General features: G+C 45.2%; 1 protein-coding gene across 2 annotated transcripts in view; it reads right to left on the bottom strand.

Annotated features, from left to right (window-relative positions):
• Positions 1 to 14,136, bottom strand: part of PRKCB (protein kinase C beta) — a 325,066-nt gene that overhangs the window by 59,657 nt on the left and 251,273 nt on the right. For both annotated transcript variants that reach the window (XM_025416163.3, XM_025416162.3), the window contains exon 10: positions 3,510 to 3,683. In XM_025416163.3, coding sequence (XP_025271948.1) covers positions 3,510 to 3,683 — 174 coding nt within the window. The remainder of the gene's footprint in view (positions 1 to 3,509; positions 3,684 to 14,136) is intronic.

A 14,136-nucleotide genomic window follows, 5' to 3' on the forward strand; every position in this document is an offset into this window, starting at 1 on the left:
CTGTCATTTTTAAAGCAGTAAACTACCAATGAAGATATTGTATATTAATGAGTTAATATTAGTCACACATGATCAATACCCCACTCTCAAAACATTCAGTTGAAATTGAAAATGGCACTCCAACTTGGTCCAGCCTCTTGCTTGAGAACAAGATCTCTTCTTGATCTACTGATGCCAGTAAGTAAACTTGGGGACCCCCAATGTGGGGATGTGGAATGAAGGAGGCTAGAAGGGTTGAGAATCTAGTTTGGTCCTGCTTCTTCTACCTCTTGAGCGCCTTTAGCACTCAACTCCCCAAAACTCTGGCTTTGGGATTCCCATCACCACCTCTGCCAAGTCCCTGTAGAATGTGACCTGTTGTTCACTTAATATTCTTCTTTAGATTGACTCTCTTCCTTTAGGCAAAAATTTTATTTTAGAAGCCAATGTTAGTCGCTTTTGGAGCACTATCATGAGCCAATTCATGACAAACTGTTCAAAAACAAGGAAGAATCAGTCATTTATCTTGCCTTTCCTATATGAATGGTTCCACTGGGACCAGGCACCTGAGGAGGGGCAGCCCGTCTTCCTAGAGGCATTCCAACTAATAAATGAAAAAGAAGAGGCAGGATAGGATATCCCCACTAATGGGCCGAGGCACAGAGTGAGCATCAGTGGTTGCCAACGGCACAGAAAGAGGGACACGAGACATTATCTGCCTTTGAATGCCTCTCCTACATTCTTCCTCAAGGGATCAGACCTGAGTCTGGCCAAGTGTCTAGATCCAGCTGCCAATTTGCAGGAAAACACAGAGGACAGGAGAAAACATGTGCAGGAGCCCTACGATTGTGCAATCAGCAAAATCCAGCCTGAAAACACTCCGGGTCAAACAGCCCAGGATCTTCAGCAGATAAAGGAACAGATAAAACGAAGGGATGGAGGGGGAGAAATTGCTGTATTAAAAGGCTTAAAAGACACAGCCAGTTTCTAAAAATGGGAAAGATTAAACTATCGTATTAAGAGACGATAAGACTCAAGTGATAAAACTGTAAAGACACTCAAGGAAGTCGAGCTACTGTTTGCTGGGAGATTGAGATTAGAACGTGAAGAAGCTTCCAGAGTGGCTGCCAAAGTTCTGTTTCTCAGCTTGGCTGAGTAACTTAACCTTATAATAACTCATTACTAAAACATCTATTTTGTGTGGTTTTCTGTATTTGTTTTATAATACCTCAAACTTTAAAAATTGAAAGACTTTACCATGCATATCATAAATAGAAGAAATCTGTAGAAAAAAATATATCTATAAAAAATAAAAGCAAACCAATGACCTAGAAACTGGTGTCTGCCAAAGCTCGGAACCTGAAGCCTGGTACTCACTCTGTGTTAAAAGGGAAATGTTAAAAAGATGGTACAGGTGTGCCGGCACCAAATGGAAACATTCCCCTTGAGGCACTCAAGAACTTAAAAGCGAACTAAAAGGTGAATGTAATCTAAAATCTATGCAGTGGCCAGGGGCACCTGGGTGGCTCAGGGGTTGAGCGCCTGCCTTTGGTGCAAGGCATGATCCCGGTCTGAGGATCGAGTCCAGCATCAGGCTCCCTACGAGGAGCCTCTTTCTCCCTTCTCCCTCTGTCTATCTCTCTGCCTCTTTCTGTGTGTCTGTCATAAATAAATAAAATCTTTAAAAAATAAAATAAAATCTATGCACTGGCCAAAGGCACCCTGCGCACCTAGGGCCATTTTTCACTGGGGTGCATGTGCTGTACTTTGGCAAACATCCTCAGCTCTTCTGCCTGCAGTGGAGTAAAGGATGTTCTAGGACCCTCATCACCCAGCAGACCCCAACAAGAGGCTGGTGGACCAAGTCCCTGCAGGTAATACTATAGTAATACTATACACACTTGCCTAAAATGTGCCCTCCCTTGTTGGCCTGCGGTAGGGAGGCTCTCTGGGAATTAGACTTTGACTCCACCAGAAAGTCATTTTACCACCTCAAGTGCAGACACCATAGTGGCAATGAGGGAGCAGTATGGGGACCCACTTGCTTCTCCGGATTCTGCTGTCATATCCCTTACTGTATTGTTTCGTGACTATCCCATGTCTGTTTCCTTTGCTCCAGGACCACAAACTTCACAAAAACAGGACCTAGCTTACTCAGCTCTATACCTAAACACTTGGTCAAAGCCAAGACTAATGCTGAATGTCTGTGAAATGAGTAACATCTACTGAGCATCGACCTGGCACCAAGCATGGTGTCAAATGCTTCTCATATATAAACTTATTTCCTCCTCACAGCAACCTTGGATGTAGCGACTTTTATCTCATCTCTTTTACAGATGAGCAAACTGAGGCTAGAGAGATTTTACAATCGGCTCAAGGCCACTCAATGGTAAATGACAGAGGCAGGATCTGAATCCAGGTCCCTCTGACCCCAAAAATGTATTAGGAGACTTCTGAGAACAGGGAAGGAGCCAAGTTCTAGCTCTGCCCTGTTCTGACAGGGCAGTTCTAAGCTTAATGTGTGGTCTGCACTGAGAAAATCCACCCTAAACCCAGCTTTGGATCTCTCCAGGCTGGGAGTGTGGAATCTAACTGAGCACAGGACTTGGTGATGTTGGAGGAGAGAGGAAGTCTCAAGCTTTAAATTAAATGCAATATACAAGAGTGTCCCATCTCACCTAGGAGGTGGGCTCTAAAATTAGCATGCATAGTGAGAGCTGCACAGAATCAGAATGATCTTAAAGAATCCCTAAAAGCATCTTTAAGTCACTGAGCCACTGACCCTCAGAAGCCACAAAGGCAAGAATGAGCTTTGTACCTCCTTGCATGTGGGTGCCGGCCACCCCCTCCTTAGGTATGAAGACCAGGGTCTAATTTGAACAGAGAAAATGTAAGAGGGTACTTAAAGGGATGGCTTTGCTCTGGCAGATAGAGTTGGAATCACAGTTAATAGCAGATAGTGCACAAACGTCCCCTCCTCTTCCTGGAAGCCATTGCTTGGTGCTTACAAACCCCTGCCTAGGGCACTGGGTGCCCCCTCCCTGGGGGTCCTCTGAAGGCTGTGTTCTCAGGAAACCCCTCCCTTAAGGAAGTCCACACAGCAGGTAGAATGTACCCGAGCATTGATCTGCAGGGTCTGGAGGACCGACTGTAACCATCTAAACAAATATCCTGTGGCCCTTCCCACTTGTTCCCATCTGTAAGCTCTGCTGTGATATCTCATATTGTGAGACCAAAAGTTCTCAGTTCCCGTCCCCAAGTCACCTCTGGCTGTCTGAGAAAGGCCCTGCTCTGTTGGTTATTAAATCAATCACCAGAGTTCCTTTATCTTCGTTGAAACAGCTTCTGCCTAGGGGAGAGCTTCTCAGTGGCAGCCTCAGAGCTTCTCAGCAGCCTCCCTGGGCATAACACCTTTCTGACTCTAGAATGAAAGAGTCCAGATGTCTCATTGGGGTGGGTGCTGCTGGGATGGCTTTGGTCAAAGCCCAGAAAGCCTTGGAGATGGATGGCCAGGCCCCTGGGTGAGTTACCATGGTCTGGAAGCAGGAATGGAGCTGGGTCAGGAAGGGTGGCTTCCCAGGCAGGGCGAGCACCCGTTTCTCCACCATCGTACATTCCACATCGTCATCCTGGATCACAACATCCTTCTTCAGGATCTTCACGGCATAGAGCTCATCTGTGCCTTTTCGCTCTGAGAGCATGACCTGGGAAAGAGAGTAAGCCCGTAAGGGTGGGGGCAAGCCATAGATCACTCCAATCCACTCCATGCTCTGCCCACATGTCCACTGTGGACACCAAATCAATGCATGACGTTTTCTATAGACCTCACACTTGGAATAGCTGAACCCAATCAGCAGGCGGTGTTCCAAGAGCAACAAATATTTATCCCTTTGGGCTATGCATCAATGCCCAATCAACAGGGCTAGAATATAAACCACATGAGGGAAAGTACCTTTGCTTGTGTTGTTCACTGGTGTTAACAGTGCCTGGTATGTAGTAGACATTTGATAAATATTTGTTGAATGAAGGAATGAGTGACTTCCTGATAAAACTGAATTTGGGCCACTTGTTCCTTTATTCACTCAATTATTTAATATTCATTAAGAGCCTCCTAAGCACTGGGAATAGAGCCGTAAGTAGGCAGGCATGTTCTCTGACCCTGCAGTCCAGAGGAAGAAAAGACTTCAGATGTTCATTACAGGGATGATTAGTGTACTATTTTAACATCCTCTCCTGTTATCCTGCGGCTTCTTTCCAGGCAGCTGTGGGGACCATCCCAGCATGCTGATCATTATTTTCACTGGTTGTGACTATGTCAGATGCAACAGTGGCCAGCGGGGACTATTCTCAAGAAGCCTTTTAGAAGAGGCACAGGACAGTACCACATTGCATGAGACCTGATCAGGCCTCAGGGGCTTCTGGGAAGGCTTCCTGGAGGAAGAAGCAATCAGAATGAAATAAGCATATATGTATAAGCATATATAAGCATATATTGCAAGCACCGCATCAGATACTTGGCAGGTGATTACATCAATCACCACTACACTTCTGAGCACTTCTGAGCACTTCCCAATGTGCCAGTCAAGTAGTGGTTTTATTTTTCATTTGTTATTTTTCAATACTTTGCATAAGAATCTGCAAGAAGGTAGGTACCATTTAAGAACCGTATCTTATAGGAAAGTGAGGCTCATGAGGGGTCAGAAGCCTGTCACACAGCAAATTCAGTTAGAGACAGGGACAGGATTTGAACTCTGGTCCAACTGATTCTAAGTCTCTGCCTTTAAACACTCTACTTGCCAGAGCTACAGAAAAAGTCCTCAAGGGGTTTAGGTGGTCAAACCAATAAAATGTTCATACCTGACTCAGCTGGAGAACCACAGAATGTAACAGAGCCCTAAGGCCAGAGAGAAGGATGCCTAGGAGGCTCTTCGAGGCAGGAGAGCAGCTTGGCACACTCCTTGAAGGTCTTATCCTAATGGTAAGAGTCTGACTGCATGGAAGCTTCCAGGCTGACCCCACTGGCTCACATAGAGACCCCATCTCCTGTCCGCACCATCTCCTTTCTCATCACAGCCACGGTGGCCATGGGCAATTCAGACCCAGGAATTTAGAGCACTTAGCAAGAAAGTTCCTGGAGCACACTTCCACTATCATAGGACAGTTCTCAACTTCTCCCCTCCAGCCTCACCACAGAAATAAGGGCTGCCAACCTGAGCGAATCCTACCTGCCAGGCATTTGCTCAGTCCCCAGGCAGATCCACCAGCCCATGCTGGGCTGTGTGTTGTCAGTGCATTTCCCACCTCCCCTGTTCTCTCTCAAGGGCTGTTTACCCTCCCCCAACCCTCACCAAGGCAGAAACTATAACCCTAGGAAGCCAGTGCTCTAAGATGCAGAGTCAGGTAGAGACAGGGGTGTTCTGCTCCCAGGTTCCAGAAAAGGCTGAGGATAGGGCAAGTGCAGGGAAGAGGCAGGGACACATGGGTAGAGGGGCTGAAGATGGAAAGAAGAGTCTTCAGCTAAGGAGACCCCGGAGTACAGTAGGAGGGGCTCAGTGCTGAGCCGGCTTCGAGCATGGACAGTCCCACTGTGACCCATCACCACTGGTGGTCACGGCATCATCCAAATAACAATCCTATTTGTAAACATCCCCTTCCCCAAAGCCCAAGACACAGGGGAGGGGCCCCCAGACATCCTGAATGTCGATGCAGTCATGATAGGACATCTTAGCCCCCTGCTTGGAGGAGGAGCAGGACAGATGGCTGGGAATTCCCCATGCACCAGGGGCAGGTGGGCATCCTACAACTGTTCCCATTATCTCCACTTTACAGATAAACTGAGGCCCAAAGAGATTACCCTGCTGGAGCTAACAACTGCTCCAAAATTGCAGCTCTGACCATGCTACTCAAATGCACACAATCCTTCAGGGACTCCCACAAGCCAGACAATTCCATGACTACATCCTCTTCTTCTTTTCATCTGAATATTCTAACCCCACAGTCTGCAATGTCCTTCTACAGTCTTTCACTGCCCAGAAAATCAAGGATTTACCTCCTTCTCTAACCCTCAGTGATGCACTTAGACCAAATGGATCTCTTTCTGCTCTGGGCACCAGGACTGCTTTGTATCTCTGTCAGCTGCTTTAACACAAGCTTCCCAAACTTCAATCAGTCATTCGTAGGCCTTTTTTTACATCTTTTCCTATCACCTAAACTGGTATTCGCTCAGTATTTTAAAAATCTAGTCACATTTTTACTGAACTAAATTTATCTGAAAAAGGAAACTTTGTATCACCACTATTAATGGCAAGCCAGTATCACTAGCCATAAATGGAAGATAAGCATAAAAATAAATAAAAGCAAGGCAGTGCTAGGATATTCTAGCCAGCTATTGCTAGCTGCTGACAGTTCCAAGCCAGCCTCTGTGTGTTCTTCTTGTTAAAGGAAAAAATGGTGTTAGCAAATGTTAGAGAACTATGCACGGCATATTGTCATCACGAGATTTTCTTGTTCAAGTAATTAGAAACGCTGAAAGAAAACATAAAGAGAGAATAACCTTATCATGATGTGATTTAATTTTATTTAGTACCACATCTATGTACCACCTAAAAACAATCTCAACCACTAAACTAAAGTCACGTGGTAAATAAATAATCAATTCTATGTCTTCACACCCTTTTTAAGTCAATCAACAGTGATGTGTAAAGACTCTGGTGCTTTGCCCTGTCCTAACCAACATGGGTAGAAGGAAGAATAAATCCATACCAGATAGCATCTCTCAACATCTTGTGAGTGGTATGCAAATGAGCCAAAGTCAGGAAATTTCTCCGTATTGGTTGGAAGAGAGTGGAAAGGACACGAATGGAACACTAGTGACAACTTAGATATAGAACTGAGTCAAATTCTAGAGCACAAGTCAGCACACTTTTCCTGTGAAGAGAAATATTGTAGGCTTTGCAGGGCAGTCTCTGTATCAACTACCCAACTCTACCATTGTAGTGGGAAAGCAGCCAGAGACAATACACAAATAAATTGGTACAGCTATGTCTCAATAAATTTCTTTGTAGGGGCGACAGGGTGGCTCAGTCGGTTGTCTGCCTCTTGATTTCGGCCCAGATCATGATTTTAGCGTCATGAGATAAAGTCCCACATCAGGCTCTGTGCTGGGCATGATGCCTGCTTAAGATTCTTTCTCTTTCTGCCCCTCCCTATTTGCTCACTCACTCTCTCTCAAAATTTTTTTTTGTATAAAACTAGGTGATGGCTAAATGTCTACTGAGAGACGAATGGATGAATGGATAAAGAAAATTGTATGCGTGTGTGTGTACACAGTGGAATATCACTCAGCCATAAAAAAATGAGATCTTGCCATGTGTGACAACATAGATGAACCTAGAGAGTATTGTTCTAAGCGAAATAAGTAAGACAAAGACAAATGCCATATGATTTCACTTATATAATGAATCTAAGAACCAAAACAAAGCAGAAGTACCCACAAATACAGAGAACAAATTGATGGGGAAGAGACTTCAGGATGGGCGAAACAGGTGAAGGGGATTAAGAGATACAAACTTCCAGTCACAAAATAAGTAAGTCATAGGGATGAAAAGTACAACATAGGGGATGTAGTCAACAATACTGTAATAACGTCGTTGTGGTGATGGATGGTAACATTGTGGTGAGCGGAGCATAATGCATACAATTGTCAAATCACTATGTTGTACACCGAAACTTTGTGCCATCTATACTTCGATATGAATGAACGAATGAATGAATGAATGGTGATGGGCTGGGCACCCGTTGTTTGCTAGAACATGCGTTTCAAGGAAGATCAGGAAAAATAAAAGTTCCTATATAATCACAGTGGCAGCAATTTAATTTGGAAGTGAATCCAAGCATGCTTTTCGGTTCTTCCAATTCTTTATTAGAACCTTCTGATTGGGCAGAGGACACACCTGGCCACAGCTGATTGGACCAGAGTAGCTGCTGACCTAAGCTGAGCCAATCAGATTCTCCCTCCAAAGAATTTGCAATAGGATATGGGCCATGTCAGCCCTGCTCCCTGAAGAGAGAAACACACAGATCTGCCTAGAGTGTGCTTTTCTACCACATGCAGGCAAAGAAGAAACTGATGTTGGGGGAAAAGAGCAGAGGTCTTCCTTTCCGGTTCCTGGTCCCAATTTCTCATGAGGCTTGGCTGTTTCCCATTGAAAATCTCCATATCCCTCCAATGAAGACATCATTTTTATTGATATTAGTTGAAGCAGATTTCTGTAACTTAGGGATCCTGTAAGACAAAATTATCATTGGGGTGGCTCAAATTCTTAATAAAAATTAAAATGTGGGGGCACCTGGGTGGCTTGGGTCATGATCCCAGGCTTCTGGGATCTACCTCCACATGGTGATCTCTGCTTAGCAGGAAGCTTGCTTTTCCCTCTCCCTCTGCCTGCTGCTCTGCCTACTTGTGCGTGTACTCTCTCTCTGTCAAATAATTAAATCTTTAAAATTTTTTAAAAAATAAAATTAAAATGTCAGGTAGCCAAATAGCAGCAGGTCAGTACACAACCGAAAACAAGGCAGGTTCCATTCTCGATAAGGATGGTGCCTCTTGCTCCTACTAGATCCCTTAAGAGTACTTGTTTATGATAGAGCTCCCAAACACCAGAAGCTCTGCACTGTGGCCTGGTATTTTAATTAGTGTCTCTCCTCCTTGTGATTCTAGTCGCTAAATCTGTTGATCTGTGGAACACCGAGGTACAATCAAAATCCATTCATTTAATATGGTGTTTAGGAGGTATCCATAGGTAAAATGGACTCTTTCTGTCTTGATTTTCCTAACACCTTCTCAGCAGTCATTAATGGGGGTAAGAATGAAACTTCTCTTTGTTTCATAATATTCTCATCAAGCTTTCCTTTTCAGTAAGAGCCTCTCTGGCCCCTCTTGGAGGCCTTTTTGAGAGCGTTTTCCCTCATGGCATGTGGTGCTTATAAAGATTTGATACTCCTCAGTCAAGAGGCAGAGTCTATGCCCTCTCACCTTGAACCTGGGCAGGTCTTTGCAACTGCCTCAATGAACAGATTATAGTAGAAGTAGCCCCCCATGTCTCTGAGGTCGTAGCTTCTCGGTTTCTCTTGGGACACCTGCCTTTGGAGCCCTGGCTCCACCATGCTGGTGAGGCCAAGGAATGGGACCACGTGGAATAGCCCTGGGACTACATGCCAACCAGCCACAGGTGCTCCAGCCTCAGCTGTCCCAGCTCCAGCAACCGCAAGAGAGACCCCAAACCACAGCCAACCAACCATCCAGCATTTCCAATTCCCAATCCCTCGCCCACAGAAACCATGAGAGATAATATACAGTTGGTGACGTTATAAACTTCTGAGTTTGGGGGATGATTTCTCATGCAGCAATAGATGACTGAAGATATTCACCCAAGTGCATTAACACAACCAGTGTTGCCAGTGTGGCCCCTGTTATCTTGGCTTGTTTAATAATCCTGGGGTTTGGTTGTGCATGCTCTTTCTCAATCAATTTTTTTTTAAAGGCTTCAATTAAGAGAAGCAACAGAGATGGAATTCATTCTGTCTTCCAAATGTGTCATCTTTCCCAGTCTTATCCAGGACTTGGAAGGCTGGCCAATTCATCCATTCATTCAGTAAACATTACATGTCTAGGATGTGCCAGGCACGGAGATGGGCACTTGGGATGCAGAGTGACAAGCTCACAAAGCCTGCCCCTCTGCACAAGTAATTACCAAATTCAGCTATGATTAGACACCAGCAAGAGAAGTGCATGGTGCTCCGTGAGTGTTTAAGTGGAGGACCTAACTGATCTTGTGGGTCAGTGAAAGATGCTCTGGGGAAGTGATGGCTAAGCAAGACCTCAAAGATCAACACTACTAGCCCGACATATTCCAGGAGGCATATTCCAGGCGGAGGGAAGAGAACTATGTTCCTTTAGGATTAAACTATCTGAATCCACAAACCTTGGCCTAGAATTACTGCAGGAAGTGAGCACTTGAGCTCTAGAACTCAGATTCTAGATTCTAATCCCCAACTGTCTGAGACAACAGCAAACAATTGTCTCTAGCAGAATCAGAGAGATCCAGCAAACAGAGCAGCACTGGTACCATCTGAGGAGACCAGCTAAACAAGAGGTGGTGATCAGAGGGGATGGCATAGGGTTTGTGCCAGAAGAATAAAGGTGATGCTGGAGGGAGGGCCAGCCCGGGAATGGGTGGGTCGTTTGTGGCTGGTAATGATAATCATTCCTTCTTCTTACTTACACTGCTCGGGATCCCATTTAATTTTCACATGAATGTGTAGTGGGTACTTCTACTATCCACACATCACAGACAAGGGCTTAGGAAGCGTGGTCACTTGTCCAAAGTCACTTTACCAGGAGGTGAAACTTCCTATGTCACCCATTTCCAAAACCCACACTCTTCACCATATTCTATCTGATTCTCTGGACCTCAAGTCCCAGTGCTCTGCTATGGTAATTTTTTTTATTTTTTATTTTTATTTTTTAGGAGAGAGAGGGAGGGATGGAAAGAATCTTAAGCATGCTCCACCGTCAGTACAGACCCCAACATAAGGCTCTATCTCATAACCTTGATATCATGACCTGAGCCGAAATCAAGAGTCGGACACTTAACTGACTGAGCCATTCAGGGGCCCCTGCTATCGGAAGTTATTTAAATTATTTATTAAATTACTACTGCCAGAGTGTTTCAAATTTGGCTCCAGATCCCAGCCCTGCTCTTCTCTTTCCTACCCACCCCACCTGCTGAGGCTTGGGACCTTACAGGCTAACCTGTGGGCACAGACAGAAGGGTCATTTCCTTTTTCCATTTCTTATACAACCACTAACAAACTATTCATTTACTCTGCAAGAGGGGCTTGGTGTGAATTGGTGCCACAGCCCTGATTCCAGTTCATCCATGCACTATCTTTTTCAGGGATTCTGTGCCAGGCACAATGTTCGGGGATTCTGTGCCAGGTACAATGTTAGGCATGTGCCTGCAAACAGGACAGGCATGGCCTCACTTCTGAGCATGAAGCAGTTTTTGGCAATAGTAATTTAATAAATAATTTAAATAGTTTGCCATAGCAGGGGCTTCTGGGTGGTTCAGTCAGTTAAGTGTCCAACTCTTGATTTCGTCTCAGGTCATGATCTCAGGGTTGGGTGACCAGTAAAGTTCCGTCATGTTCTAAAATGTTCCTTTAAGTGCAAACGAGCGTTTGCTTTTCATTAATTGTCTCATGAAGTTTCTGGAATTTCCACTTCGGTTAATACCAACAGAGAGGGCGTGGGCTGTTTGTTCAGCTGTCCCTCCATCTCCAGGGTGAGGATTCCAAACAGATTGAAAGGATGTGTTGAAGTGACGCTCTTATCAAGCTCCAAGCCACATCTGTTACCCAAGAATCTTCTGGGAGAGATGTGATAAATAACAACGCTCCAGTGGCAGCAGAGAAAATGTGGGAAAGTAGCCCAGGGACTCCTGGCTGGAAAGTTTGTTGCACTGAACTTTACCGGTGAATCCAAATGGCAGAATGTGCCTGGAGGCTGTCCCCGTGGCCATGGGACACTGTTGCATAATGGTTAGGGCACAGAGCTTATTTATTTATTTTTTCTTTAAAGATTTTATTTATTTATTTGAGGGAAAAATTGAGAGAGAGAGAGAGGAGTGGGGTGAGGGTCAGAGAGAGAAGCAGATCCCCCCCTGCTCGCACGACTCAATCTCAGGATCCCGGGATCATGAGCTGAGCCGAAGACAGATGCTTAACCGACTGAGCCACCCAGGCGTCCAGGGCAAGGAGTTTAGAGTCAGAGGACCTGGAAGCTGTTGGGGTGCCACTACACACTAGTCGCCTGACCCTGAGGAATTCACTGAACTCTTCCTCCTCTGGTAACATAGGGACAACAACAACACTTAGCTTTTGGTGGAAGTGGGGGATCTTTGTGGGATAAAGTGAGCAAAGTGTACACTTTAACTCAGCACCATGCTGGGCAAAGGACGAGCGCTTAATACCTGGTGACTATCCTAGTTTCCTGGGGCTGCCGTATCAAAGAACCAGAAACCGGCAGGCTTAACACAACAAGATTTTATTTTCTCATGGTTCTGGAGGCCAGAAGTCTAAAACCAAGGTATTGGCAGAGATGCTTCCTTCTAGAAGCTTCCTTCTAGGATCTCCCGGAGAATCTGCTCCTGCCTCTATCCTAGCATCCAGTGGTTGCCAATAATTCTTGGCTTACACATGTGTCCTCCCCAACCCCCGCCCCCCTCCGCCAAATCTGTCTGTTTTCATGTGGCATTCCTTCTCATGCCCCTTTGTCTATGTCCAGATTTGTTCTCCTTTAAGGATACCGGTCACTGAATGAGGGCTCACGGTAATGGAACTCGATTACACCTGCAAAGGCCCTATGTCCAAAAATGGTCACATTCACAGGGACTGCAGTTAGGACTTGAACATATATTCTGGGGGAAGACAATTCTACCCACTACAATAGTTATCATCAACTTCACCTTTTCGGAGAATGATCTGGGGCGGGGGCCTGGTTGTAATCTGTGTCCACCAGCACCAATGTCCAGTTCTTAACTGGCTAAGAGACTTGCCCTGTGGGAACTCTGGGTCCGTGTGCGGAGGGTAGGCAGAGTTAGGGACCAGAGACCCTGCTCCCCATTCTCCCAGCCTCAATGGACACCTGCCAAAAGTCCAAAGGCAAACTGAGCCTCTCAGTTACATCCCTCACTCAATGCATCAACAAGTTTTGTCAACTCTTCATTCAAAATGTATGCCCTATCCAACCTCCTTCCTGATCGAAGCCACCATGATTCTGAGCCTGGTCTCTTGCAATTGTCTTTTAATTATTCCTTGCCTCCTCACTACGTGTACCCAATCAACAAGTGCACTCTTCTCCACATTCCCCAACAAAGCTTTAAAACTCAAGTGAGGGCATCCCGGGTGGCTCAGTGGTTTGGCTTCACTTTCGGTCCCGAGGTGTGATCCTGGAAACCCGGGATCGAATCCTACATCAGGCTCCCTGCATGGAGCCTGCTTCTCTCTCTGCCTGTGTCTCTGCCTCTCTCTCTCTCTCTCTCTGCTGTCATGAATAAATAAATAAAAGCTTAAAAAAAAAACCTCAAGTGAGTCCATGTTCACTCCACCTTTCTAGGATCTTCCTCTCTTCCCACCGCACTTAGGACTCTCCCCCCAGATATGCCCAAGTTTGCTCCCTCATCTCCTTGCAGAGGTCCTCCCTGACCACCTCCTCTAAATTACAGCCCTGTTTGTCACCTCCATCTCCTTCTTCTACTTTGTTTTGCTTTCATAGCCCTCACCACACCTGACATTATAAGCAATATCTCTTTACCTTTCTCCCTCCCGAGATGTCAGTTCTATGGGAGCAGCTCTTTTGTTTGACTTCTTCACTGCTGTATTCCCAACATCTAGCACATAGTAGACACTCAAGGAATATTTGTTGGATAAACGAGTGAAAAAGCCTGTGTGGGGGGAAAGGAGCTTTAAAAAAAGCCCTGGATCTGGGTCACTAGATATCTCCAGTGACTTAGGTCTCAGCATTGTTTAGTTTGTATATGGCTATTTCCAACCCATATTTCACAAAGATCTTGAGGTAGCATTGAGATTATATAACATAAACAAGTGGATTTTATGTTATGTAAATTATACTTCAATAAAGGTGGTTAAAAATGATTATACACCATACAGTAAGTGTGTGTGTATGTGTGTGTATTCTCTCTCTCTCTTTCTTCCTCCCTCAGCTTCCTGGAAGCCAAAGAAACCAGAGACACATGAAACATAACAAAAGTTCATATTTACTTTAAGGGAAATCATTTTTTGAAGAGAAAAATAAGCTTCCCCTAGAACTTAGGTTTGAAAGAAATGTCTTGCATGAATCTTAAACATGTAGTGCTATAGTGAATGATGTTCTTAACAACATCCCTACCGCAGGAGCGGTAGAGGAGGAGGAGGAGGAGGGGGAGGGGGAGGAGGAGGAGGAGGAGGAGGAGGAGGAGGAGGAAGAGAAATCAAGCATCTAGCATTGTCAGAACCTGCAAGCTCAGCTAACATGTTGGGATTGGGAAAAGAATCTAACTTGAACTCATATGGTACAATGAAAAGACAGAGAGAGAG

Source organism: Canis lupus, chromosome 6 (genome assembly GCF_003254725.2).
Source record: "Canis lupus dingo isolate Sandy chromosome 6, ASM325472v2, whole genome shotgun sequence".
NCBI classification, from domain to species: Eukaryota; Metazoa; Chordata; class Mammalia; order Carnivora; family Canidae; genus Canis; species Canis lupus.